Source organism: Anopheles arabiensis, chromosome 3 (assembly GCF_016920715.1).
Source record: "Anopheles arabiensis isolate DONGOLA chromosome 3, AaraD3, whole genome shotgun sequence".
NCBI classification, from domain to species: Eukaryota; Metazoa; Arthropoda; class Insecta; order Diptera; family Culicidae; genus Anopheles; species Anopheles arabiensis.
Genome location: NC_053518.1, coordinates 12861430 through 12886749, shown reverse-complemented (window position 1 = coordinate 12886749; position 25320 = coordinate 12861430). Strand labels below are relative to the sequence as shown.

The 25320-nt window shown below is 44.0% G+C and overlaps 1 protein-coding gene across 2 annotated transcripts in view; it reads left to right on the top strand.

The window, feature by feature from the left end:
- Window positions 1-25320, top strand: part of LOC120904044 (T-box protein H15-like) — a 52145-nt gene that overhangs the window by 2643 nt on the left and 24182 nt on the right. For both annotated transcript variants that reach the window (XM_040313766.1, XM_040313765.1), the window contains exons 2-3: window positions 7866-8068; window positions 8142-8272. In XM_040313766.1, the coding sequence (XP_040169700.1) occupies window positions 7866-8068; window positions 8142-8272 (334 nt within the window). The remainder of the gene's footprint in view (window positions 1-7865; window positions 8069-8141; window positions 8273-25320) is intronic.

Sequence of the window (25320 nt, the reverse complement as noted above, 5' to 3'; positions counted from 1 at the left end):
CGATGTCACGATGTGTGCTGGTGTTTTGTAACGTTCAATGGTTGTAATTATTTCTTCCACATTGAAAGCCGCCGAGGGACTATTTGCTTTTGGGTACTTGTTCTGTAAGCAAATGCGTTGCGTTTGAATTTACCTTAGATGTTCAGTGTATAGAGAATATTCATTTTAAAATGGCTGAAGTAAGCAATGCAGAAGCATGCGAGAAACACAATCGTTTGGCTTTGGTAAATGAGCATTAGTTGTCCAAAGGAACAAATTCGCAATGCTTGAAAGAGCATCAAACACAGAACAGGGTGAGTAAGAGGAAGCAGTTTAGGAAAGCTTCCTGTTTGCAAAAGGGAAGCACTAAAAACAAAATAATAAAAACACGAGTATGAATTATAACCATTGAAAAACGTTGAGAGAAGCGTCGGCACACTTTTCAAGACGAAGTTCATGGTGATGGGAATAATTTTCGGACAATCTGTACATCAAAACCACATGCACCGAAATGATGTGAAGGTATGTTTTCAGGCTGAGAATGTCTTGGCTTACCTTTGTGCAGTTTGGCTTGGCTCGACGACGCTGTTTCATGCAAAGCAGCGCAATATATTTTACCTTTTACCCCGTTGTCTTAATGGAGTAATGGAAGTTTCTGTTTGTGGCTACTGTTTGTGCAGAACCATTCTCACACTGAAGATACCGATTTTACTGCACAGAGGGAGAGAGGGAGGGAGTTAAACGCTCCCCTATCCGTGTCATAAAGCGAGATGCCTGCCGGGTTCGGCTGCGCGATTGAATGAGATCATGATTTACGGTCAGCCTGGCAGCCCTCGCTCTGCCGGATAATGGCGACAGCAGAAACTGGGTGAAAATGAGCTGCTCATGTTTCTCATCACCATGTCATGTGCAGGAAAGTGGTTGGGTGGTGCTGCTGGTACTGCTGCTGGCCTTTTTGGTTGACGGGTTGATTTGTGTGTGCTGCTATTTGTACACTGTTGGCGAAATGGGGTTGTTGTGGTTTTTTTTTCATTTTGGGGATGGTTATCATTTCGCTGTGATGCGTTGATTTGCAGACGCGAATTTTCCGGGACCATTGTTTTGCTTGGCGGTGGTTTCTATTTCTCATACTGAAAGGGGGTATTGAAAGTGGTTTTAGATTATGTGCGAGTTTTCTCTCTATATTACAGTTGCATCCGTTGTATCAATACTAGATGTAGATCCTTTGGGTGCCACAGACTTTGAACAAATCCAAAGCTCTTGGTCCTCAGGATTGTCGAATTCAAGATTCTCTGAAGTTGTCGAATTATTCTTAAGAAAGGTACTCACAATTCCTTTTTGTTTAGATCTCAGCCGTACAAAACTTCTGAGGAAACAAGTATTTACCATGTTGAAAATACTTCAATTAACCTTCTCGTTGGACACTTGAGTGGGGCCTAAATTAGTGTGGCAGGTTAAGGCTTCTAGTTTTTATCCGGTTTATTCAACAAATATATTTTAGGGTCTATGAATATCAAACACAGACAAATCCAATCCAAATTATGTAATAATTGTACATCGGTGAGGTATATAAATATACATAACGAGCTTTTGAAGACATATACGACCTATGTGTGGTTTTTAGTGGAGATATGTGAAGTCACCAGTTAAAATATGCAATCAAATTATAAAAAAAAAGTCACTTTGAAAAGGAATATAAGTCAAACATCTAGACAATCATGCTTGTGACCTTGTTTCGAGAGCTTTTGAAGAATAGGTGACTTCTATCTATTATAATTTAACAATACCATTTAAGGTACAATATGTGCAATCATACATTAAGCTGATTTGATGAAACTATTAAATTAACATCCTGTGGCAGTTTCTTGTTTGTGCAATTGCTCTCACCTTGTTTGATGATTCAAGACGAGCATTCTTTATCATTAGGTTTATAGTTTTTGAAGGATGATTTGTATAATTGATTAATATCTGGAAGTAGTATTCATGACATAAAATGTTTTAAAATTAATTAGCAGAATAATAGGTTAAACTTACATATTGCTTTGCATACAAAATTACAGTAAGCATCGTCTGCTGATAATTCGTATGGGGATGTTGATAACGACAAATATTTGATTAAAAAAATAGAAGATTTTAGTCGCAAAACTGCTGTATACTAGAGGCAAGAACACAATTTGAACCTTGTATTAAATTGATGCATCAATTACTAAACTTTATTATGTAAAGGTTGGTTTGATTCAAACATTAAATGACTGTTTAAAAAGAAGATTTGTTGTGTGGAAAGAATAAATTCAAAACAAAACTCTTGCCAAAATCTGAACCTACTAAATTCAAAAACAGGGACGCTGTTGTGATTCATCTACAAGCAACTTTGTGTGTTTTGAAAAGCTTTAAATAAATGCATGCCCCAACTACTGACCGACCCACCATTCGGTATCCATACCAATTTCACTCCGGACTCTGCCGAAAATAATAAAATTGTATTCTCTGTTAACAAGCTCCTGCCTACACACCGGAGCGGCAATAAACCATCCACCATTCCGTTTCCGATTGATGACGGATTTCGTCTGCGCCGGCGAGCGGATCATAAAACAGCTACCATCCTCCATGGCACGAAACGAACAAGCGGACGAAATCGTACGTGGGCGAGCAGAGGGAGCTACGTTTTCTTGGAGCGTTCTTGCGTTTTTGTTGCTGTGTTGTTGGCAAATTATGCAGAAAAGTATCTATCAACTATTCATCACCAGATGCGATCGATGTCGCCGTAAGGGTCGTGGTTGTGGTTTCGGGTGGCCGTGTTTGGGGTGTGCGTGTATTTTTTTTTTTATTTCCCTTTTTCCTCTTCGATTCCTCCAGAAACCGTTTAACGCATCCAACTTGTCACCTTCCGTTGTGGGTTCCTCGTCTACCAATGGCGGCGGCCTGCGTTCACGTGTAATGTGAAACGTGAGTCAATCTTACAGCTTCCCCAAAAACGCACTGTACGGACGAATGTTCGTCATTTCCTTGTTGGGGCCACCACTTTCGGCAGCCTAGGTCTGGCACTAGATTTCATCGTACTCTGTGCTCGGTTCGGCTTCTTCCTTTACCCGAAAACTTCACTTTGATAGTGATGGTGGTTGTGTTGTTGTTTTTGCTCCATTCGTCTCCACCGTCGCCGCCGCCGTTGATAATTTACGACAGAAGCCCGGAGTTAATCCGTTAGTTGTCATAAATTTCCGGCCACCATCCGTGACGATGCCGGCGAGGCGTTCGTTTTCTATTTCGTAAGCCGAAATATGCGCTCGCCGTCCGTGGATTGAATTCTGCGATGACGCGTTGATGTCACGCGTGGGATAAAATGTGTCCCCGCGTGTGCGCTACGTCTTAAACTGCTGCTCGAAACCGGGGGGGAAGTGTCGGGGAGATTAATAACCGATCGTGTACGCTTTTGCGCCAGCTACTTTACACAGCAACGGGGTTGATATTTTGCTGACGAAAAGCTTCCCCTTTCCCAGCTTGCCGAGTATCCCCCAAGAAAGATTGAGAGAGAGAGAGAGAGAGAGAGAGAGAGAGAGGGAGATTGTTTTCCATTAGCTAAGACAACAACCTTTCATTGGGTGGAAAGATAAGACGCTGACGGGTGCAGTAGTAGTAGTAGTAGTGGTAGTTTCGTGAATATGCGCCCCGGATGGGCTGGTGGTTGGTGGATGGCAGGATAATTTAGATGCGAAGTATGAAGTGGGTTTGGCACGCAAAAAAAAAGGCATTGGCGCTCGTTGTTTGGCGTATGGTTTGCGTGCGCCCGTGTGTCTGCTGCCGCTAGATGCATGTTGAGCCGTTTTGTGCGTGCTGATGGTTCGGTGCAACAAATGCATAAATTAATTTAAAATAGATTATCGCCTTCATTAGTGCGTCAGACAGTAATTAGGGTTGATAGTGCTCGGTACCGTGCCAAGCAGTGAACACTGGCGTAAGTTCACAGTGAAGGAGCGCGAGAGTGTGTGCGCATCCGAAATGGAATTTGCATTGGTTGGGTGGTAAGGGAAGGAAAGGAAAGGACGGGATATTGGATCATGTCTGGGGACTTTGGAGGTTTGTACAATCGGCTGTATTTGCGTGAGTTACATTAAAATTGAGTTTTTAAAATTGATGAAAAATATAACGTATTTTTTGAATGCTGGAAAATACAATTTATCGACTGACATAATATCTTATGTAAGGATTATCTCATAGTACAATTTTTGGATTAATGTTATGAAATTATAGTTTCACAAAAATTTGGGAATCAATGTTTATTTGTAGTAAACAAAAGCGTCTACGTGCAGAGAGCTTTAGCTTTAAAATTATAATGCCTTATTGCTTTCCTATACGTTTCTTTTTCTCACAAATAAACGTTTTTCTATCTATCAAGTTAACATATTTGCACAAACGATTATGAAGTCAAAGTCAAAAAGATGCCGGCTTTGATCTTTAATTCTAGTAGCTTAAACCTAATATAATACTATAAAACATCCCAAACTTATAAGGCTCTTTTAAAGATTTTTGCATAAACCATTTTCAACCAAAGCTTTGTATTTTGTGTGTCATATTCATTGAACTCGAATATCCAACTTCTGCAAGCTTACAAATCATAATTTACACTTCATAACTAAAATAGATAAAATGTTAACACATTACACACGCTTACACATCACAGATTAAAAAGCGAAAGAAAGGAGCTACACGAAGAACACATTTCTAGACTAAACCTTACATACATCTTCTGCTTGTTTGTGGTGAAATTATAAAGGACATTATTACCTAAACACCAAAAAAGTCAATTGAGATAAAGGGATGGCTGGATCTGAAATTTGTTGATTAAATGTCAGTGTTCAATAGTGACTTAGGTCTGAAATCAACATTTAGCGCATCACACAAGAGTTTTTTTTTATTTTTCAGTTTTTGTATCATATCAAAGAGTATTATTATTTAGGTTAATAAGAGCATCTTTCCTGTACTTAAAGGATACTTTTAAGGATACGCAATGAATTGTATGTATTGAATAATTTCTATAAACACTTGAACTATCCTGAGAATAGTAAAATGTAATGTCTGTTACGGACATCTAAAGGCATTAATAACTGGAATGAAGCTTGTTCATAATTCATAAAACTTCACCCATTTCAAATGCAATGTTTAATTAGATTTTGTGGTTTTGTTTCAGACCTCGTGGCACAAAATTTTCATCAGCAAATCGATCCACACCACAAATTGATGAGGTTATTTTAAATGTTTACTCAGTCACGGTTGCTCCTGTCCCTTGCAGCAATATGGTTAAGTTAATTCAACCAGCGAGTACGTGCACCAAGCAAAGCAGGGGGGAAAAGAGAGAAGGAAGCGAATGCGGCGTGGTAGTAGCCATCAGAAAAATCAACATAAACACATCGAGTTGTTGGCAGCTCGACGCTAGGAGGTTCGATTAATTGCAACCACCGTGTCACCCTGGCAACGGCAGCACCGAAACCTGTCGAGTTGTCTAATAATTTTCTATTACACGTTTACCGCTACCAGTTGTGTGCGCGTGTGTGTGTGTGTATGTGTGTTTTGTGGTGGAAGAGGCGAAGAAGAGGGAACTACTAATTCCCATCAAACCCAGGTGAGAGATTTTGCGGTGCGGCCACGGCGGTGCACGCGCGACTCGATCGTATGGTAATTATGGTTTCGGTCGCATCAGGATCAGGCCACCCAAAAACCAGTTCGCTCCGCGGTGCGTATTACCACCCTTCGCTGCGTGGTGGCCGAAAGCGAAAAAACAACACGAGCGAGAACGTAGAAAATTGGAAATTGGAATTGGACTGTGCTCACCTCGGCATTACCAACCTCGGTTTCCCAACTCGTCACAGTCGCAGTCCGTGTTTGTCCGCGTTGATTGAATGACAGCTCGTTTTGGGGTTTTTCGGGCGCAGTGGCGATATGCGAAGAGAGCATGCGGAGTGTGGTGGCCATAACGGTGGCCATAATCCTCCCCCTAATCCGCCGTCTCTCAGTGTCGCGTTTTTGTCGTCTGTCGATCCCGTCCCCAAACAGGCTCGTCCATCTGTTGTTGGCGCTGTGCTGTGTGGTCTGTACGGAGGCAGCCCGGGCGAAAAAAAAGCGTTAAAAATAGCTGCGTACCACAGCGCGCACGCACACTCGCACGCATTTGTGGTCCTTCTGGGACCCGATTAATACCTCACGGGTAAGTGAAGCGGCAGATCCGCTGGCAGCACTGTTATTATCTATCAAGCAGGTTATTATTTTATCATTATCCATGTGTGTTACTATTGCTCACTTCCTTTTCCCTCACCGAAAGGGCCTCGGAGTGTGGCTAAAAAGGACACCAAAGGTCGGGCCACAATCGATCAGCAACCATTACAGGGGTTGAGGTTGAGGTGGATGGTGCGACGTGGAAAGGGATCGTGTTTTTTCTTCATCCACAGTGCGTGCATGTCACTAGCCGTCCTTTATGATTTTGTGTCTAATTTTGATAAATTGTATAATTAAAGGGTAATTTCCCCATTCCGATCGCAGATTGCGGTGCAGGGCAGGGCGGCTGGGAAACGGGACGAACCCGCTGCCGAAACAGCCAGCACTTAGGCAAGCGATAATGGTAAGAAGCATCCTTACCACAAGCGGTTGTTGAGGTTATTTATGAAGGGGTTTCCGGAAGGACAGAAATCAGATTTTTTAAGGAACGAGCTCGTTCTTACCGTTCGGGTTGGGATGCATTCTTCTCAAACAGCTGACGCTATTTAGCTTTTAAAAAGGCTCAAGAAGTTCTTGGGGCACTTGCAGGTAATGGCGTAAAGTACTATGAGGAAAAGTAGTAATAAACCATGGATGATTATTGGTATTTTGTAAGCAAAAGGGTTGATCAAACGTCTCATTAGCTGCGCTTGGTTTAAATGGAACCGTTTAGCGAGCAAAAAACTGCTCAAATACGTTTAACAACGTTTTGAAATTAAACATAGGTTTGCGCACGATTTTAAGTTAAAAAGATGCGATAATAAGGCATCTAGAATAGCAACCATTTTGCTCCGCCATTAACCAGCATAGACTTAATAGAGTAATCGAGCGGAGGGAAAAGAGAAACGATGTAGGGAAATGTACTCTGTAGGGGAAAATATCGCACCTTACAAAAACACATCGCCCTGCTAACCTTATCACCTCGCGAGACAAATGGTGATCCTCCAAAAAAGAAGCGCCCTGTTATGCATTAAACAAAGTTTGGTGAGCTTTACTTTTTCTCCCCACCGAACGATTGGAAAGTACACAGTTTTTCCAGTCCCTTTGAGATACGGCAAGGCGAAACCCATAAATCATTCAGTATGGCTCGATGATTTACTGCCCTCGGGTTTGCTGTCTGTGCCGTTCGACGCGAAGGAAAATAATTCCTTATCGTACTTCCTTTACCCGCTGGTGCGAGAGAGGCAAAGTTTTTCATCCAATCTGCGAAAGAAAGGTATAAGGTAGATGAAGAGCGAAGAAAATGCTCTGGACGCACGGCCGGATGTCTGTGTGGCGCACAGAAAGCGGAAACAGCTCATTAGAATATTGAGAGAACGAGCGCTCGCTCGGCTTGTGTGTGCCGGCATGTATGAAAGTAGCAAACCGCACCAGCGAAGCGAGTTTGTTTCACGGTTAATTTAGATGCAAATTTAATTAGCTCCAACTTACAATTGCGCACCGATGGCACACACATACACACAATTAGCAGGGCCTAGACCAGTGGAGGGTGTGAAAATGAGAAGGTGTAGATAACGTTTGCAACTTCAAAACAAACAGTTTCGGAGATGATTTATCTACAGCGAACAAGCATCTGATAAGTGCAAAATGAAGTTGTTGTGGTTTTTTAACACAGAAAACGGGATTTTTGTTTTTTCTAGGTCCACTTTCGGTTGGAGATCGATTCCCTGAACCAGATGACGATGTCGATGTTGATGTGGAGCAGTGTAGTGATTCGGAGGCACCGGTCAGCTCGAATCGAACGTCGAACAAGAATCGTTCCTCGCGAACGGGCGCTACATCACCGACGCGTACTACTGGCACTCCATCGGACGAGGAGCGGCTTACTCCAGAACCGGCACAGGTAATTATAAACATCAAACAAAAAACTACGAAACGTCCATTAATACAACGTTTTTTCCAATTTCTCTCCATAGTCCAAATCAACGATCGTTGGGTCTTGCAACTGTGACGAGATGCGCCCGATACAGTGTCACCTGGAGACGAAGGAGCTGTGGGATAAGTTTCACGATCTTGGTACCGAGATGATCATCACCAAGACGGGCCGGTAAGTTGATGATCTCTCTCTCTCTCTCTTTCTTCCCACAAACACATATTCTTTGTTAGAGGGAGCTGTCCTCCATGACATGCACTCAGCACTGACAGTTTGACGGTGTCACAGCACACTGACCTAGAGAGGGCGCTACCGACCCTGGCTACCGAGCACTTTTGACAGCTGTGTCAATCACATAGTATGTATGGCGGTCTGTTTGACGTTGTCGGCCCCCCCCCCATCCGGCAGCTCACATCTGTCAACAGTGTAGTAGTGAAAAAAAAGCAAAGAAAATGGCTGACAAATGTGACATCGAACAAGCTGGCACAAGTGGCAAAAAAGCTAGCACAGCTGGATAGACCATGTGTGGAGTAATACAGCCGCCGCTACTGCAAAACGGTCACACTGTACCCTGTGACCTGATGTGTGTGTGTGTGTGTGTGTGTGTGCCTTTGTGAGTAAATATGCGGCAACGCAAGCAGCCAGTAATTGCGGCCAAATGAGTTTGTAATCGGTGGGCAATTAGCACACCCAGCCAGCGCCTAGGATCGGTTACGGGGTGATCCGCGCCTGAGCATATGTGTGCGGGAGGGGTACGATGAGACACGTGTGACGAGGTACCGGTCGAGGTCTGAGTACGGAGATGGTGTGTGCTTGATAGGTAGTGCGAGGGCTTGGGTTGTTTACAGGCAGGCGTAACAGATTGCGAGAAGCTGAAGTATGAGACACTAATTTTGTAGGCTATTTTGACCAGTCATTTTCAGCCACTGGGAGGCGACATCATGACGTGACTTAGAGGCGTTGTGTAGGCTCAATGCGCGCGGAGAGAGATCACAGTGATCAACCACTCATTTGTGGATCAATGATAGTGTAGAATTATTCAATATTTATGTCGCAAATGTATGCTTTTCTGTATGTGTGATTAGGACACAAACCCTTGTGAATGTGTACAGAGCGTAATGCCCCAGAGGTTCGAAGAGGTGGGCTACGTTTAACGATCCTCCTGAAAGAGATCATGAACTTCCACCAGGCAACAAGAGCATTGTACTGGTTTTATCACCACAACGTACGCAAGGTCAGAGACATCAACGCTACACGGTCAAGAATTATGTCTTGGATCGCTGTAAGTCCACCGTTCTCATTGAAGCGACCCCCAACGCTACAGTCACATCCGTCAGAAGCAAAGCACAATCCGGTCGAATGCTCCGGTGTGTAAAAGCGCTTTCCTGTCCCGCTGATCGGTCCCGCGACTTCTCACGCCAGGGTTCGAATTTTCTCAACCGGCTTTGAATGCGCGATGTTTTTATTGCTTTACGAGCACGAGAGCATGTCAGGTACGTTGCGCGGGGTCCAGCAGATCAGCACACGGCTATGGCTTGTCACGATGTACCGGGGTGGCCAGGCCTTGGCTCTGCAGCTCACCAGCTGGGTTGCAAACAAGCGACAGCTTTACACAGCCATCCCCGGGCTGTAAGTTCGTTACCGGTGTTCCGCCCCGTGAGCCGGTTGTTAGGAGGTGTGAAAAACAACGAACCATTCGATCGAACATCGCCCCGCAGCCAGGAAGATCACGGATCATAATCAGGTTCAGGTTTGCGAGCCGAGTTAGGTAAGGTCCCAATCGAAGCAGAGGAACACGGGCCCAAAACCTTGGCCTTGGCCGATCGGGTGATCGGGTCTGTTTTTACAACTTTTCGTCGCCGCAATAAAGCAATAAAATCGCTAATCCAGCCGATGAAAGTGATAAATTTTCACGATGTAAATGCCAATGGCTCATGATGATGCTGATGATGATGACGATGGATGAGAGGAACCTGCCATGCAATACCGGGTCGCTACATCCGATCCGGAGGGGTTTAAACAGGTTTATCGTTAGTTAGCGGATGCACAACAACACTTTGGTCACCTTTGGCTTTGGGACACACACACACACACTACCTGGAACCCAGAAGGAAACAAAGCGAACCCAACCTCATAGTGTCCTCGCCGTTGGGGGAGTCAGCATGACCACACACACACACATACACGCGCGAAGGGGTGCCATAGAAATTCCTTAACACGGGTTTACCGGGGGGTCGTTTCAATTTCTTCGAATAAAATCATAATTTACGGTTCCCGCTTGATTGCCTGCACTGCCCTTGTTATACTCTTTCACTCTGGTGGACCTCTTTGCCTGTCAGCGGCTGTCGGCTGCCGAGGCCTGCCGTTTCGCGAGTACACTCACGCTTGCCCAAAGGAACGCTGCCTCCCCAGGCGGAAGGTATTGTCGTTCAGCACACAGGGGGAGACGTCGAAAACATCGACCACGGCGTGAAATAAATCAATAAGCATAAAGCAGCAGCAGCAGCACCAGCGAGATTTATGCCGATAGAGTTTCCTCGTTTTGATTTGGTCGGGTGTGTTTGGCGTTGCTTTATTATTTGTATCTCACACTCAAGCCAGTGTCCATCCCGGTTTCGCCAAACAGCCCACAGGGCTTCCTGGAGCGGCTGTGGGGCCGTTGTTATGCGCGACCACGGTAAAGTCGCTCTTTAGCACCACGAGCATCGTGAAGTCGCTTTTTTATGAGTTTAACACGTTCTAGTTTATTGGTTTTGGTTCGGCTGAGCGATGAGCGCTTCGTTTGAGACGCTATCGGGACGATTAGGGGGGTAGGGCTTCCTTTGTCGTGTCGTTGTCTCATTTCAAAACCAGGTTGAAGGTATTTACTGCATGTCACCGATTCGGGATGATTTTATTACATACTTCAATCGTCACCGTGCTCGGTACAGGTCGTAAGGTGGAGTTTGCTCGTGTTGTGGAGCAGTCATGAGAACTGGGAATTTATTGGCTGTGAACGTCAATGCTGTACAATGGGTAAGCTTTCTTATAAAGGCTGAGACCAGGAATGTGGAAAATAGATATTTTTATTAATGCGAATGGCATGTTAGGTTCTGCAACGCATATCATATCAACGCTTTTTTGCAAAAGAACAAACAAACAAATCAGAGTAATGCTTAAAATTAAAGGGTTTAGCATGTCACAATATAGATGAAATAGTTGATTTCTCAGATGAAAACTGACTGTATATAAGAATCTTTTGTAGTTTCTGAAACTTTTTGGAAGTTTCCGAGTAAATCAGGTTTGCTGGTCCGCAATCTTTGAGTATTCTTGTAGTTTACAGGGTTTCCCACGATTTATTGGTCAGTTCCCATGATTTTTTGGTGCGTTCCCACGATTTTTTGGTCGTATCCTATAGATTGTTGGTTCGATCCCATAATTTATTGGTATTTTCCGATTGGATATCAATACAATTAGACCAAAAAATTCTGGGAAACGACCAAAAAATCGTGGGAACGCACGAAAAAAATATGGGAATCCACCAAAAATTAATGGGAACCCACCAATAAATCGTGGGAAACCCTGTAAGAGTTGATGAGCTTATACATATGAACTTATCTCAACCAGTAACGTTGAAATGCTCAATGTTGAACATGACATGACGTAGTTCACACATGACGTAGTTTCAACTCTATTTAATGTTAAATGTAACGTCTTATAAAAAATAAGAAATGAATGATTATGTACATCAACAAAAACCTACAAGTATGGCAACTGTTTCATCCAATATAGGAATCAAAGGGATTTCTTGTACAAGAAAATATACCTAAAAAATAAGAATGAAAATGAGAACAAACAAATGGATCCATCCAGGGTACTTTATGTTAAAACATCGAATTCTTCATAAGTAATGAAAAAGTTATAATTTATCTTTCCGGTGCCAACACCAAAGTGATCAAATCATTCATTACAGAGGTTCTACACTCAAAAACCTTTATGGTAGCCTAAAAAATGAGTTCCAACCATAAGTAAAATAGTAAAAACTACAATATTCACATCGAAAATTCCATCTGCTGCTAGCGCATACAATTTAATTAATCTTCATATAAATTCAATCTCGTTTACTCCTAGCACATTAAAATCAAAAACCAATGTCTGGTAGACCCGACATTCCTCACCGTCGTAAAATTCCGCGTTTTGTGCTCGTCAGCTCACCTCCTGGGCGGTTCGCCCGATATTGTTCAGCAAATCGGTAGACTATCGAGCACCGCAGTGGTAAAATGATAAGCTTCGATCGAAATCGCCGTTCCGTCGATCAGCATGTAATTAAAATTAAATTTATGTATCATATTACAAATTAAAAAAAAAAAACACCACGAAGAGAGGCACAAAACACGAAGATTATCATCGATTCGGTGTCGTTCGAAAGTGACAAAACAAGATAATAAAAGAATTCCATCTTCCATTCACTGCAAGCGCGCAGTCGTCGTCGTACGCACATTCCTCCCCACCTTTCGATCGAGGAAGGTGCTGAGCGGGGGAGATGGATGCCGGTGAGATGATCAGAAGCGATAGTGTCCGTTTTTTTCCTTCTTTTCTGTCTGGCCTCTTTGCTTTCTTCTCGATGGCCCGCAGATCGATCTCGCAGGTCCGGTGCACGTTTCAAGCTGGAGAAGTGACTTTACGAGAAGCCGTTTTTTCGACGTTCGCTTTGTTTTGTGCCTCATCGCGTCTTGCCGAAAGCAGCCACGGCCAGCAGCCAACGACGATAGGCCATCCGAGACGATAATCAGTTCGATGACAGGTTTACTCGTTGTTTCCTGTTAATTTTATTAGTTTAATTTCCTTAATTTCATCGAAGCATACGATCGATGTTAGAGCGTGTAGTCTCTGGTGCTGACGGCGGCAGAGTGGAGCAAACAACACAAGACTTCCAGGGAAGTCTCAGCCTGGGCGCACCGCGCCAGGCAGCAGCTGACGCGCCTGGCTGCGGGGTTTGCGTTGCTTTAGGCGTTAAACGCCATCACGAAATAAACACCTTCATTTGATTGCATTCAAAGCCCACTTTGACCCCGTCGTCAGGGTGCAGCATTCCTTTTGAAGCGGTCGTAAGAAATTTGATCCAAAAAATCGTTAACCATCGCTGCCAGCCTCCCGGTGGCCACCTATGTTTTGCGCCATAGCGAATCCGGTTCAACCAGGCGTTCCAATGGAATGTGTGTGTGTGTGTCTGAGAAAAGATGACGAAGAGCATACGCGATGCTGGAAAAGAGAGAAGAAAAAAAAAAGATCACCATCCAGCGTGCGCAACGTGTCTTGCGCAAATTGCCATCTAGTTTCTAATTAAGACCCTTATTTTTAGACGGCCAACCTACCCGTAACGCCTCATCGTTTGTGCGAGCGAAAATTGCCAACATGAGACCCCGGGGCAAGCTGCTGCTGGGCAAGATCGCGCACAAGATGTGTGACACTTTTGCAGGAAGGGGCAAAAGAAACCCAAGGCGTGATTATGATTTCATAAGATAAATTTCCGATCATGAATGGACCGCAAAATTACACCACATAAACAATTTATATTCTACCTTTCTGGGGTGCTGGGGAAGGGAGGTCCGCGGTGGCAAAAGGGAGCGGAAGGGCCAAGAGACCGGCGGGACAGCCGTCGAAGGGTAGGGCAGACGGCGCGTTAAAAATATAAAGAAATGCAGTGCAGTGAGTCCTCCAGTCTAAGGAGGTTTCCCAGCTTCACACCGACGAGTGAGGTTCGTTTGTGAGCGTTCCCGGTTTTATCCCCGACACTACCACCACACACTGGCAGCAGGCCGGTTATTGCAGGGGGCCGCAAAAATGGCTTTCAGTGCATTAAATAAATAAACAGTCATTTAGTTTGATTTATCTTCCGGTGGCAACAGCTTCTTCAACCGTGCTCGTCCGTCCCGCTGCGAATGCTTCGCGCTGCCATCGTGCCATTTTGGAGGGCATTTTACACTTCTTGGCTTGGTTGGTGGTTTGAGCAACAAAGCACACGGGCTGTAAATGAAGGAAAAGGTGCAACACGGAAGATAAAAGCAGCACATGGGAGTGTGTGTGTTTGTGTGGCATAGAAGACCACAAAAATCGAAAGACAGAAGTTATTGCACCGTGTGCCGTGTGTGAATTGGCACCGAGGAAAGGCACAGCGAACGGCGAAGGCTGGTAAATATTTGCCCACCAATGTCTCATTCCGTCCTCCTCCGGTGTGGCTGTACATAAATTGGAAGCATTTGAATGCCCAACGGAAGAAGCAAGTCCTGGCGAAGGCGCCGGCTGTATCGAACAATCGGCCGTGCTGCTCGAAGGACACACGATCACCTGCCGGCTTGATCGAATTATAACGCTGCGAATTAAGCGAGATTGATCGAACTCTTATCGATGGTGTACGCCAACGGAAGGAAACCGGGCTGGGAGAGAGAAAGAGATTAGCCAGCAGGATGGCGTTAGCGCTCAATGAATCCACGGGAACGGTGTGTAGCGAAATACTTTAATGGACACCCTTTACGCGTGTCATTACAAGCTGGGCTGGTGGAAAAATGTGCCGTACAATCGATCAAGCGTTATCCGATGTGTTAATCGGCTGAACTTCCTGGGCGCCGTGTGCCAATGATAACATGGCCATTAAACGAAGAACGCCCGCTTTGGTAGCAGTTCAGCGGTCGATTTACAAGGATGTACCTGTATGATAAGAATCTATATTGTTGATGATAAATCGATGGTCAGAAATGAAGGTGTACGTATGATAAAATAAGGAAGTTGTAGGATCTTACGATACATCTAAGATATTCGATTATAATGCTTTATGAATGTTAAAATAGCAGATGTTAAAATAAATGCTTCACTGACGCTCAAACACAAAAACGGTTGCAAAGTTTATTTTTTGTTATTTTTTATTAGTCTTGCTTTGGTCAACTAAAAGCTATCATACATTGATCGATATATACGATAGTCGTATCAAAAGGTTTGCTCCGAAAAACTAGAGGAAAGTGCATTAATTCTTCTCGATTATCGTATAAAGAACAAATAATAATAACATCAACATATCATAAGTTTAATAAACGCAGTAGTTGTTGATGTTCGTGTACTGTAAGTAACTTGGTGCCCAACGATCAAAGCAATATAATCCATCTTGTATTTGATCTACACATCGTTTTATTCGCAAATTGCTTAACATTTCTGCATGTTCTTAAAGAAATATAACCAAAGAATCATTTTTTAGCTTTAATGTTCAGCTTTTAGTGCCTGAATGTGATCTTACGCTTATGCGAATCAAGCCAAACGCTTCTCTTGTTGAACCTGTATAAATGCACGGCTGGTACCGTGGTACAGTCGTCATCTAGTAAGACCTAACAACATGCTCATCGAAGGTTCAAGTCTCATATGGACCATCCCTACGTAGGAAGGAATGAGTTAGCTTGACTAACTGCTTTTGCTACATGGTTCCAATAAGTCTCGAATGCCTATATAGGCCAGCATGACCACTTAGGTCGTTACGCCCAATAGAAGAAGAAATCCATCACCAAAAATATATTTTATCAATAGATATTTAATAATATGTATAATTACATTGCATGTAATTTGGAACTAAATAAGTATTTGCTAAACATTTCGGCTATTTTTATCAATTTAAAAAAAAAACGTCATTCAATTCAAGCAGTAGTTTGATTATTCTTAATGTCCTGTTACAAAAAGTAAACAATCAACATTAGATATTTGTTATTATTATATTTATCATACATTAGATACCTTTATCGAAAAAGAAACTTCATAACGCCACAAGTCTTCCAGAAATATTCGCTTTACTATTATTTTCATGCTCTCCTCTAAACATGGAACGAGAATTCAGTGGCTGTGTGATTAGCAGAACGATACAAACTGATTTACAACCTGTTTTCTACGTTCGCACGCTTCCGAAATCATAATACGCACAGGCCATCGGACGGGCCGTCGAACGGGGCTGAGCCATGAGACTTCCGGTCCCAGGCAACGATCATATAACAGCACTGCCGGCAATTGTGTTTGTGAGTGGCATCGGCATCTTGACACGATGACTTGATGATCCCAAGGCAAATCCGGACACCAAAATAATAAAAAAAAAAAAAACTTCCCATAGTTGATAAAACGGATACTAAACGGCTTTTCACTCGCTGTTTGTCGCCACTTCCCTTCATGTCGTGCTCGCACTTACGCCACCACGACGGGAACTGCTGACAGTTTCTGTTTGACCACGACTTCACCGCTACGATCCAGCATCATATTTTCCCAGACAAAACGGAGCGACCACGGAAAGCGACCGCTTTTTCTGGTGATCGTTCACTTCCCATGACGAGCCCGGCCGTAACGAGAGTAGCGGACAGATTATGAGCAGAGGATCGTAGATCGGTCAAGTACGAACCTGACACCCACTGACCTCCACCACTCGTTTGTGCCGTGAAAAATGAGCTTTCTTCCGAAAAGGCTCCCATTGAAAGCAAGTGAATGCGACCCGGCTGACGAGACATTCTTTAGCGGACACCCACTTGAGGGTAATAAATTTTCCCCTAAACAACTTGTGACCTGTTTTTCTATGCTGCGCCGGTTTAAGTTGCGCGAACAAGATCGAATTTGCTACGGGTTGTGCGCGCGCGGTGGGTGTAGTGCAGTGTACAGCCGCAAGCGGTCAGTTGGCAGCTAGAGATGATGTATCTCTTCTTTTACAATAGCACAGGCACCTTGTTCCAAGGTTCCATTGCAAATGGGGCGTTCTTGGGCTAGCGGGCATACGGACCGGAGGCCACCCACCCAGTGCATCGCCGAGCAAGGCCAAGCTATGCAAATGTGCACTCACAGTCATGCTCTCTGTAGAACTTGAAGCCTTCAACACCTCTTTTGCGCGCCCTGGAATGAATTAATCCTACCTGCGACCGAAGGATGGCAAGCAAGCGTCTTGAAACGGTTTTCTGCGTCTATCTTGCTCTTCTTTCACCTGATCGCGGAATGCAACTAACGGTTACGACACACCTTTTGAGCCTCGTGTGGTGTCTTATCTTATCGTGCAGTCGATAGAAAACACGCTCGTTACATCGCTTCTGTGCGTGCTGCACCGCCACGATGAACCGGACCGGCCGATTCGAACCGGTTGCTATGGATGGTAGCTTCCGTGCTTCGAACTTAATCGCCGAGCGCGACTTTGTACGCGCTCTTATCCGTGTGTTCCTTCTGACCGTGCTTATCGGGGGTCTGGTGTTCCCCGATGGGATGGGTAATTTGCCGCAACATACATCGGACACGGTGTTATCGGACGTGCATTTGTTTCACATTTAACACACCCTTTCTTCGGCAGAGAGGGCGCTGAGGGAACTGGGTTGTATGACTGTGTGCTTGGTCGTTGTGATCAAAGGGGACATCCTTCGGCTGCTTCTTGGGCCAAACAGTGTTGTATCCCCGGTGGTAGATTGCTATCGAACGTACATGCATTGCCTGAGCAAGGAGAATGTTACCCTTGCACGGTGGTGAAATGGTTACTGTTAAATGCAGTATGATGTGACTAGAACTTAAGAGAAAACATCGGAAAATTAGAGCAAATTTAAAACATTACAATAATATTGTAAGCATGTTTTATCCTTCAACCATCGTTTCAGAGCATGATTCAGCACATGTTGAATTATAAATTAAATATCAAAACTCGCTTCTAGCAAACCTCTAGGGGATATTTGTCTTTCGTTCGCTTTCTTCACCATTCGCACCAGTGCTGCCAAGTCTGCCCCAACTGCAACAAACGGCAGCTCCCCGCGCTTTAAGCTTGCCTTACCGTGCCACCGCAACCAAAAAGGAAGTGAGGAAAATTGAATGTCCGACAGCAAATGGTCATGTTTTTCGGGGTGTAAAATTTATTCGGTGCCGGTTAATTGTACCGCACGGGACGCCACAGCTCAGGTCTCTAATGCGGAGCCGGTCTAAGCTCTCCAGGACGCCCCGGTGTATCGTAGAGTGGCGGGGGGGGGGGGAGATTTCGTTGGTCGGCACTGCAGAACCGTTGGTTTGAACGGATGCCCTTGGTCCTTGCCCGATGGTGTTGAGTGTGTTGCAGTGGGCGCAATGGCGCTAACATTGTTTAAAGGTGCTTTAGCAGGCGAGGGCTCGTAAATATCGTTCCTGTAGCTTAACTTCGCGCAAGAATGTGGTTTGTGATTTTTTGTTCTTCTTCTTCTTCCTTAAACACCTCCACAACGTGCACCATCGTCCGTCGTAAATCTTACCTTTTGCTCCGGCCTTTCTTTACACCAGTTTAAAGTGATGATATTTATGCTGGGGTGTCACATTATGCACATTTTTGCGCTCGTCCATTTGCCACACACTCACAACATTGCCGCACAAGGGAGGCGCGTGAGGTGATAAAAGATTGAGCCTTTTTTGTTGTTGTTGTTGGTTATCTGCTTCCCGCGTGTGCGGTTTTTGTGGGGGGGGGGGGGGGATTGGGGGACGCCTTGTGCAAATAAATAAATAAGCGATCGCGATCGTGCCCTTTTTGCCTTATCGTGCGGTGTGCGTGTGTTGCCCGTGCGTGGTAGCTGCTGCTGCTGCTGCTGCTGTGCGGATGAAGGATGCTGTGTGCGGGGGTCCAGCGAGCCAACCCAAATCGATGGCAGTTTTTGGTGGTGTTAGCGAAGGGGTCGGAAGCGCAGGGGGTGGCCTGGCACGATTTATGTTTCGACCGATCATAAATAATACGATTATGGCGCTCGGCTGGCTGTGTGGAGTAGTGTTCGAGGAGGCTTTTTTGTGTTTACTCGTCGCTGACTGTTTGCTAATACTGTTTTTTTTCGCCCGCTTGCTGCCGTCTTTGGGGGGGGGGGGGGGGGTGTCTGGCGTGTGTTTTGAAAAGTTCGAGAGGTGGGTTTTTTTGTTCGTTAAGCACTCTACCACCCTGCTCCTGCTGGTTTTGATTTCGCGCGGAAGGTTTCGCGCGCACACACCACACCAATCGATGACGTGATTGTGAAGTAACGTGCCACAGATACGCTTTTTTTTTTCTTCCGCTCCTGTTGTGTTAGGGGCAAAAATAATAATAATCACCAAAACCCGAGAACCCGCACCACTGCGCCAAAGGGGGGGTTTTCTGGGGAGCTCCCGCTGTGCAGTGTGCGTGTGAGTGTTGGGCGAAGGCGCGCAGTTACTAATTGGGCATATTTTGAGTTGCCGTTTGCCGGCAGTCCGGCAGGCCAAACATTCGATGATGGTTTTAACGACCCGGTCAACACTTTGGTTAAGGTTTTTTGCTCCCGTGGTTGGTGGTCGGTTGGTTAGTGGGCCCTCGGTGGGAATGTGCTGGTGCCCGAACCACATTTAGCAAACGCCATTCAGCTGGTATTATTGCACTGGATTAAATGTGGAGCATCGTAATACGATTAGCTGGATTGTTTAATGCAGCTAATTGAATATCTTACGGATTGTGGTTCGGAAACTACTTTTGTTCAATTTGTATGAGGCGTGGTGTATAGTGTGTTTGATATAAACTTGAAGATTAGAAGAAAAAATATATTTGATATTAAATATTGAACCTGCGCGAGACTTTAGACTGCTATTCAATGTTTTAGAGAGCATTGGTTTAAAAACTTTTCACTTCACGGGCCGCATTGCTTCACAAATATCCTTGTTGAGGGTCGTTTTGATGTTCTTCTTCTTTGACTCAACAACCGATGTCGGTCAAGGCCTGCCTGCCTGTACCACTTGTGGGTTTGGCTTTCGGTGACTTTTGGATAACCCCCCATAGCAGGATAGTCAAGTCCTACGTATGACGGCACGGTCTATTTAGGACTTGAACCCATGATGGGCATGTTATTAAGTCGTACGAGTTGACGACTGTATCACGAAATCGGCTGATGTTCCCTTTAGCTAATGGATGCTCGATTAAATCTACTTTTAATCAGAAAATTTCATCTAAATGTATCAAAATTCAATTTCTATTATTGAACATCTATTTTACATTGAAATTTTGATAACAATTAACAAAAAAAAAAAAATGAAGGCATGCGGCCCGCGGGACATAGTTTGGAGATCCCTGGTTCAGAGTTCTTTTAAATCTCTTTTAAATCATGTTAAATAATCATTTAAGATATTTTTTATATCAAACGTACAAAATTTAAGCGTCTATCTTCAACAAATAAAATAAATATCATTTTTATCTCTATGTTTTTTCTATAAAATATATACGGTATCCGAATGTCAAGGACCTATTCTTTTGAATACCCTTTGCAAACAACTTATTCAAAATCAAAGATAAAGATATAAAAAAGAGGTCTGGAATTCGTCAAGTTTCGAATCAACAACTATTAAATTTTGTTAAAAAATTGAGCAAATTTAATAGAGATGTAACAGAAAAGATGATATAATCATAGGTGTGTAAATGTTTCTTTTCCAATTTAATAGGCTATTGGTATTTTTCCAAAAATTGTTGCTCTTAGGATTGCATGCTACATTTACCTTGAAATATGTTAAAATATTACATTAATACAACACAATCCATTGCAGAACATTGTCAAAAAACCATCCCGAAAGGTTCATTCTTTCGTTGATGCTTTTCTCTGTGTAAAATAAGACTGACGGTTCAAACGAACAGTAACGGTTCAAACTTTTCTTTCAAAATGATAAAAAGAAACATTAAGGACTTGTACAATATGCGCCAAAATTGTTCATCGTTAGCCCTTGGTGCAGCCAAGCCCTACGCGCTAACCCAACAACTTCATCCAGTTCACTTTTTCACACATAAGCACCTCATTGTCGTGTGCGCTACGTTCCTTCCACCCCCTCTATACCGAAAGGAAGCACCTTTCCGCGTCCTGTTCGGGCCGTATCCGGTTGCCACCAGTGTGCCCCTACCCGTTCCGTAACACCTTCACCCGTAACGGAGCCAATATGGGGCGCCAGTGAAAAATCCAATACTCATCGACAAACGACGGCATCGACGACGATGGACGCTCCCGATCGATTGTAACATGCAAATCGATCATTAGCGTCACGGCAGCAAAAAGGGTTGTTTCATAATTTTCGTTTATGTTCATGTCACCTTGCCGCAGCCCCCATCATCCCCACTACAGCACGTCCCTCTCTCTCTATCCCATCCCGTGCAAGACGGTGTTATATTTTTATTACAGCACTTGGGCGACCGTATTTTGTACATCATTTCCCTTTCGGTTACGTTTCACAAGTTACCGCTCAATCAATACGCTGTGTCGCTGTCGGGGCCCTCAATTGATTGAGGGTGGCCGGAGAAGGGAGTGGCCCGTGGTGGATACACAAAAATGGCCACTGGGCGACAAAAATTCAAACGACAATGAGTTTCCCGTTTCCCACCAGGCCGGCCGCACCATTGAAGCGTAGCGAAGTCGTGCTCAACCAACACCATGGACCCACCTTGGGTAATCATAATTTCCGAAATTAATGATCCTTGCTATGACAGTTTGAGCGTTTCACGGGACGTTTTTCTGTATGTTTTTTTTCTCTGGTGTATGAAATAGTACGTATCGATTCAATTTGATGGTGGGAGTGTTTGCGCTGTTCGTTAAGAGATTACTGCCCGCTCGGTAGGATATCATTTAACGTTTGCGTTGGTGCGAGTTTGTTTCTGTGACCGATGCACAGAACCACTTCTTTTTAGGCTTTTGAGTCCAACCAAAACTGACAGCTGCACAGAAATGTTCGAAATTAGCCCGAAATGGTAACGACAAAATAAGCAAGTAATTTGTTTGATTGAAGCTTTTACACTGTGAGTGCAATGCTTTGATGAGACAGTGGAGCACTATCAGCTGCAGTTGATAAAACGGAGTTTTGTGAGAAGAATGCATTTGGCATAAACGCAAACAAAAACAAAGTCAGTCAAAGCAGCATGTCACGCACGACGTTTTTCGATACGATAAACAATCGTTTCTTTGCTGACTTTGGCCTAACCAAACCGACACTCAACCCTGAACGACAATAAAAGTGGCAGAGAATGGGGCACGCCAAAATATCATTCAATTTGCCACTCCCGCCAAAAAGAGTGTTTTGCCAATTTGTGTCATGCAAATGCATGCAACTACACCGACACCAACGTGCCAAAAGAATAAATGTTTGCCATCTTCCTTCTACGGTGCTACGGTACATCACGAGCAGCTTGCACACTTCCCACAAAGCTGTGGCTTTTGATTTGGACAACACATTTTCCAACCACCCCCCGTGCTCCCGGTTCCCATACGATCGTCGAATCCTGGTCACGGCACCGCAAAAATTGATTGAGCACCTTCGAGCGCTCACTGTACTGCTTCGGGACAGGGAGATGCCCGCTTTTTTGTGGGTCGCAAATTAAATTGATTAAGCTAAATGTCAAACAATCGGCAAACGGGACCGGAATGCCGGGAAGTGATGGACGAACGATTGGCATGTGAAATTGGCAGTCACGGGCCTGGGCATTGTTGAATGTTTGTGCGCGCGCGCATCCCTGATACACGGATGACACACGGAGCACGGTGAAGTGCATGAAATCCTAGAAAGGTGAGAAAAATGGCATCCTACCAGGAAATGGGGTAAAAAAATACACTCACACACACAAACACACACACACACACACACACACACACACACACACACACACACACACACAGAACAGACCCATTCGGGGTTTTGGTTTGGCCAATTTCGGAACTTCGGCGAGTACTTGTGTCGTCTTCTGTGGATCGCAGCAACGAGAAGCGAACCCAATATGACACAGCGGCAATTGCCGGTATCACCGACGTTTACCCGACTACCAGTGCGCTAATCTGTCAATCAAAACATTTGCACCCTCCACCAAACGAGGATGATCGAGCATTTGTGCGTGTGTAGTTTTTGGGTTCATTGCCTACGTCAAGCTGTCAAAACGGTCACCGCGACGGTAACGACGCGTGAGCTGTCTCCATTGATCGGCCGGCGGGAAGGGACGGAGCAGGGAAGCTTTGCTGATGCTGGTTGCAGGCAGGAACTGGACTGGAAATTCTTGTCACATTGTGTGTGGAGTTTTTTGTGTTCTTCTACAGAGCAATGTTTCCGCATTTTATTTTTTTTCTGGGTCCAAAGTCACAGAATCTTTTACAATGATTTTCTGGATGGTTGGCAGCTTTTTCCATCCCCTGTCTCGTCCCATCTCGGGCACCAATTAAAATGTAATGAAACATTCATGCTCCAGTAGAGTCCGGTGGTCTAAATTCTGCACACAAAAAAGAGGCAGCAGTTGCGTTGCGATAAATACTTTAACGACCCAGCTCTAGACCCGGATGCTGCCAAACTGGCTGCCACAGTTGCTGGTGCTGCTTTATCTAATTCGTGCATTGTTGCGCAGCTCGTTTGCTGGGTCTCGGTTTTTCGTATTCGGTGCTTTATTGCCGCCATTTTCATCATCCTCATCAAGGGCTGATGGTATAGCAGGCAGTAAAAATGGGACCAGCGCATCGATGGAAGCGATGAACCGTGAGATTTATCGCCTGTGTCCCGGTAAAAGCGTGTATCTGCCTCACCCCAAACGGAGGACGGTGCGTTTTTTTTGGATGGGGCCCTTAATTAATTGCGATTGTTTTCCCCCGCTTCGCTTCATTTTATCTACCCCACCGGAGAACGGAATGTGAGATCGCATAGATCACAATTCGTACGGGAGCGGTAAGGTAAGTTGGGCCTCATCTCATAGGGAGCGTCCGTAGATTTCTGTTTTTTGTTGAGAGTGTGCGTGTTTTTTTTCTCTGATTTGAATCTTTATTGAAATCAAATCAGTCGCCATCATGGTGATGAATTTGATGAATTGTTAAACGACAATTCTGGCGGCCCGATGTAAACCCGATGGGAGCCAGGCTGGGAGGTTTAATTTGAGGATTGGTTTCCGGTTACGCTGGAGCGTCGTTGCAGCGATTGGTGATGGCCGAAAGCGAACGTGAATGTTTTGTTAATTGAATGGGTTGTTTGGTGGTGTTTGTGTATACCGGAGATTATGGGCTTATGGTTTGGAGGTTTCGTGAAGGAATGTTTGTTCTCAACTATGAAATTGTTACTATAAATCTTAGAATTCAATGTACAAAACTGAAGGAAAGAACAGTGATATCAGCAGATTTTAATTAGAGATTGGTAAACATGTCAGTCTGCGGACAATAGCTAAGTAGTTCTCATGTTGTTGTGAAGATCTGCAAAGACTAATTCTTACTCTAAACGAAATCAGGTTAATTTATTCTCAACAATCTTTGGAATAGACTTCGGATGAATATCATGCCGAAGATCGTTTCTACTATAATAAGGTGAACTGATTTATTTTCGATCTGATCTGTTTCGCTTGAACACACAAAACTGAGTATCTGGAAAAGAGAAATACAAAAGAACAAAACATGTCTGCACAAGACCTTCAGAAAACCCAATTTTGAACATCTTTGAACGCTCATATTAAAAGGAACGATTGGATTTTTTTTACCAGAAGGAATTTCAATGTCTGGAGCTACGAAAATCGAAAACGGAAATGAAAATCACAAAGTCAAATTGAGTCACAAGTGCGTTGATAGTAGCAGATATCGTTATAGAGTTTATTTTTGGATATTAGCTCGAATGGTTAACTTATTTTCTGTTTGTATTGAAATAAGTTAATCGTTAATTAACTAACGGATAATTAATGATTGTTCTAGGTAGACAATAAATATGATGTTTCCAATTTGAAATTCAGAAATGTAAAGGCGTCACATATTAACATCTTCAAATTATATATAGTTCTCCAGGAAAGCCTGTGAGCCAGGAAATATATGAATTACAATAAAAAGTACAAGATTGCTACACAAGTTAGTGGTAAAAGCTAAAATGTGTTACGAGAGTGAACAAAATAAGTCAAAATAGCATTAAGATATTGAAGACTCTTTTGGTGCACGCCTACACTCATGAACAATTAACACTTTTGCGTCTCACCCATGATGCGTCTGAAATATTCAAATCATACATTTCATCAGCAATAGCGCATTTTAAAGTAAGACGCCACACAATTTAAATATTGTACTTTTTTTTCACCCCGTCACGGCTTCATTTTGTCATCGCTTTCCCCGTGGCCCGCCGTGTGGCGCTGAAGTTTTGTTTAAATTTGCTCCCAAAACCCGTTGAAAAGCATTTGTCTTTTTGTTCAGTTTTCACCGAAAAACCATCGAATGGAAATCCAGATTGGCCTCCGGGGCTCCCGATGCAAACGTGCCACTGGGCTGCGA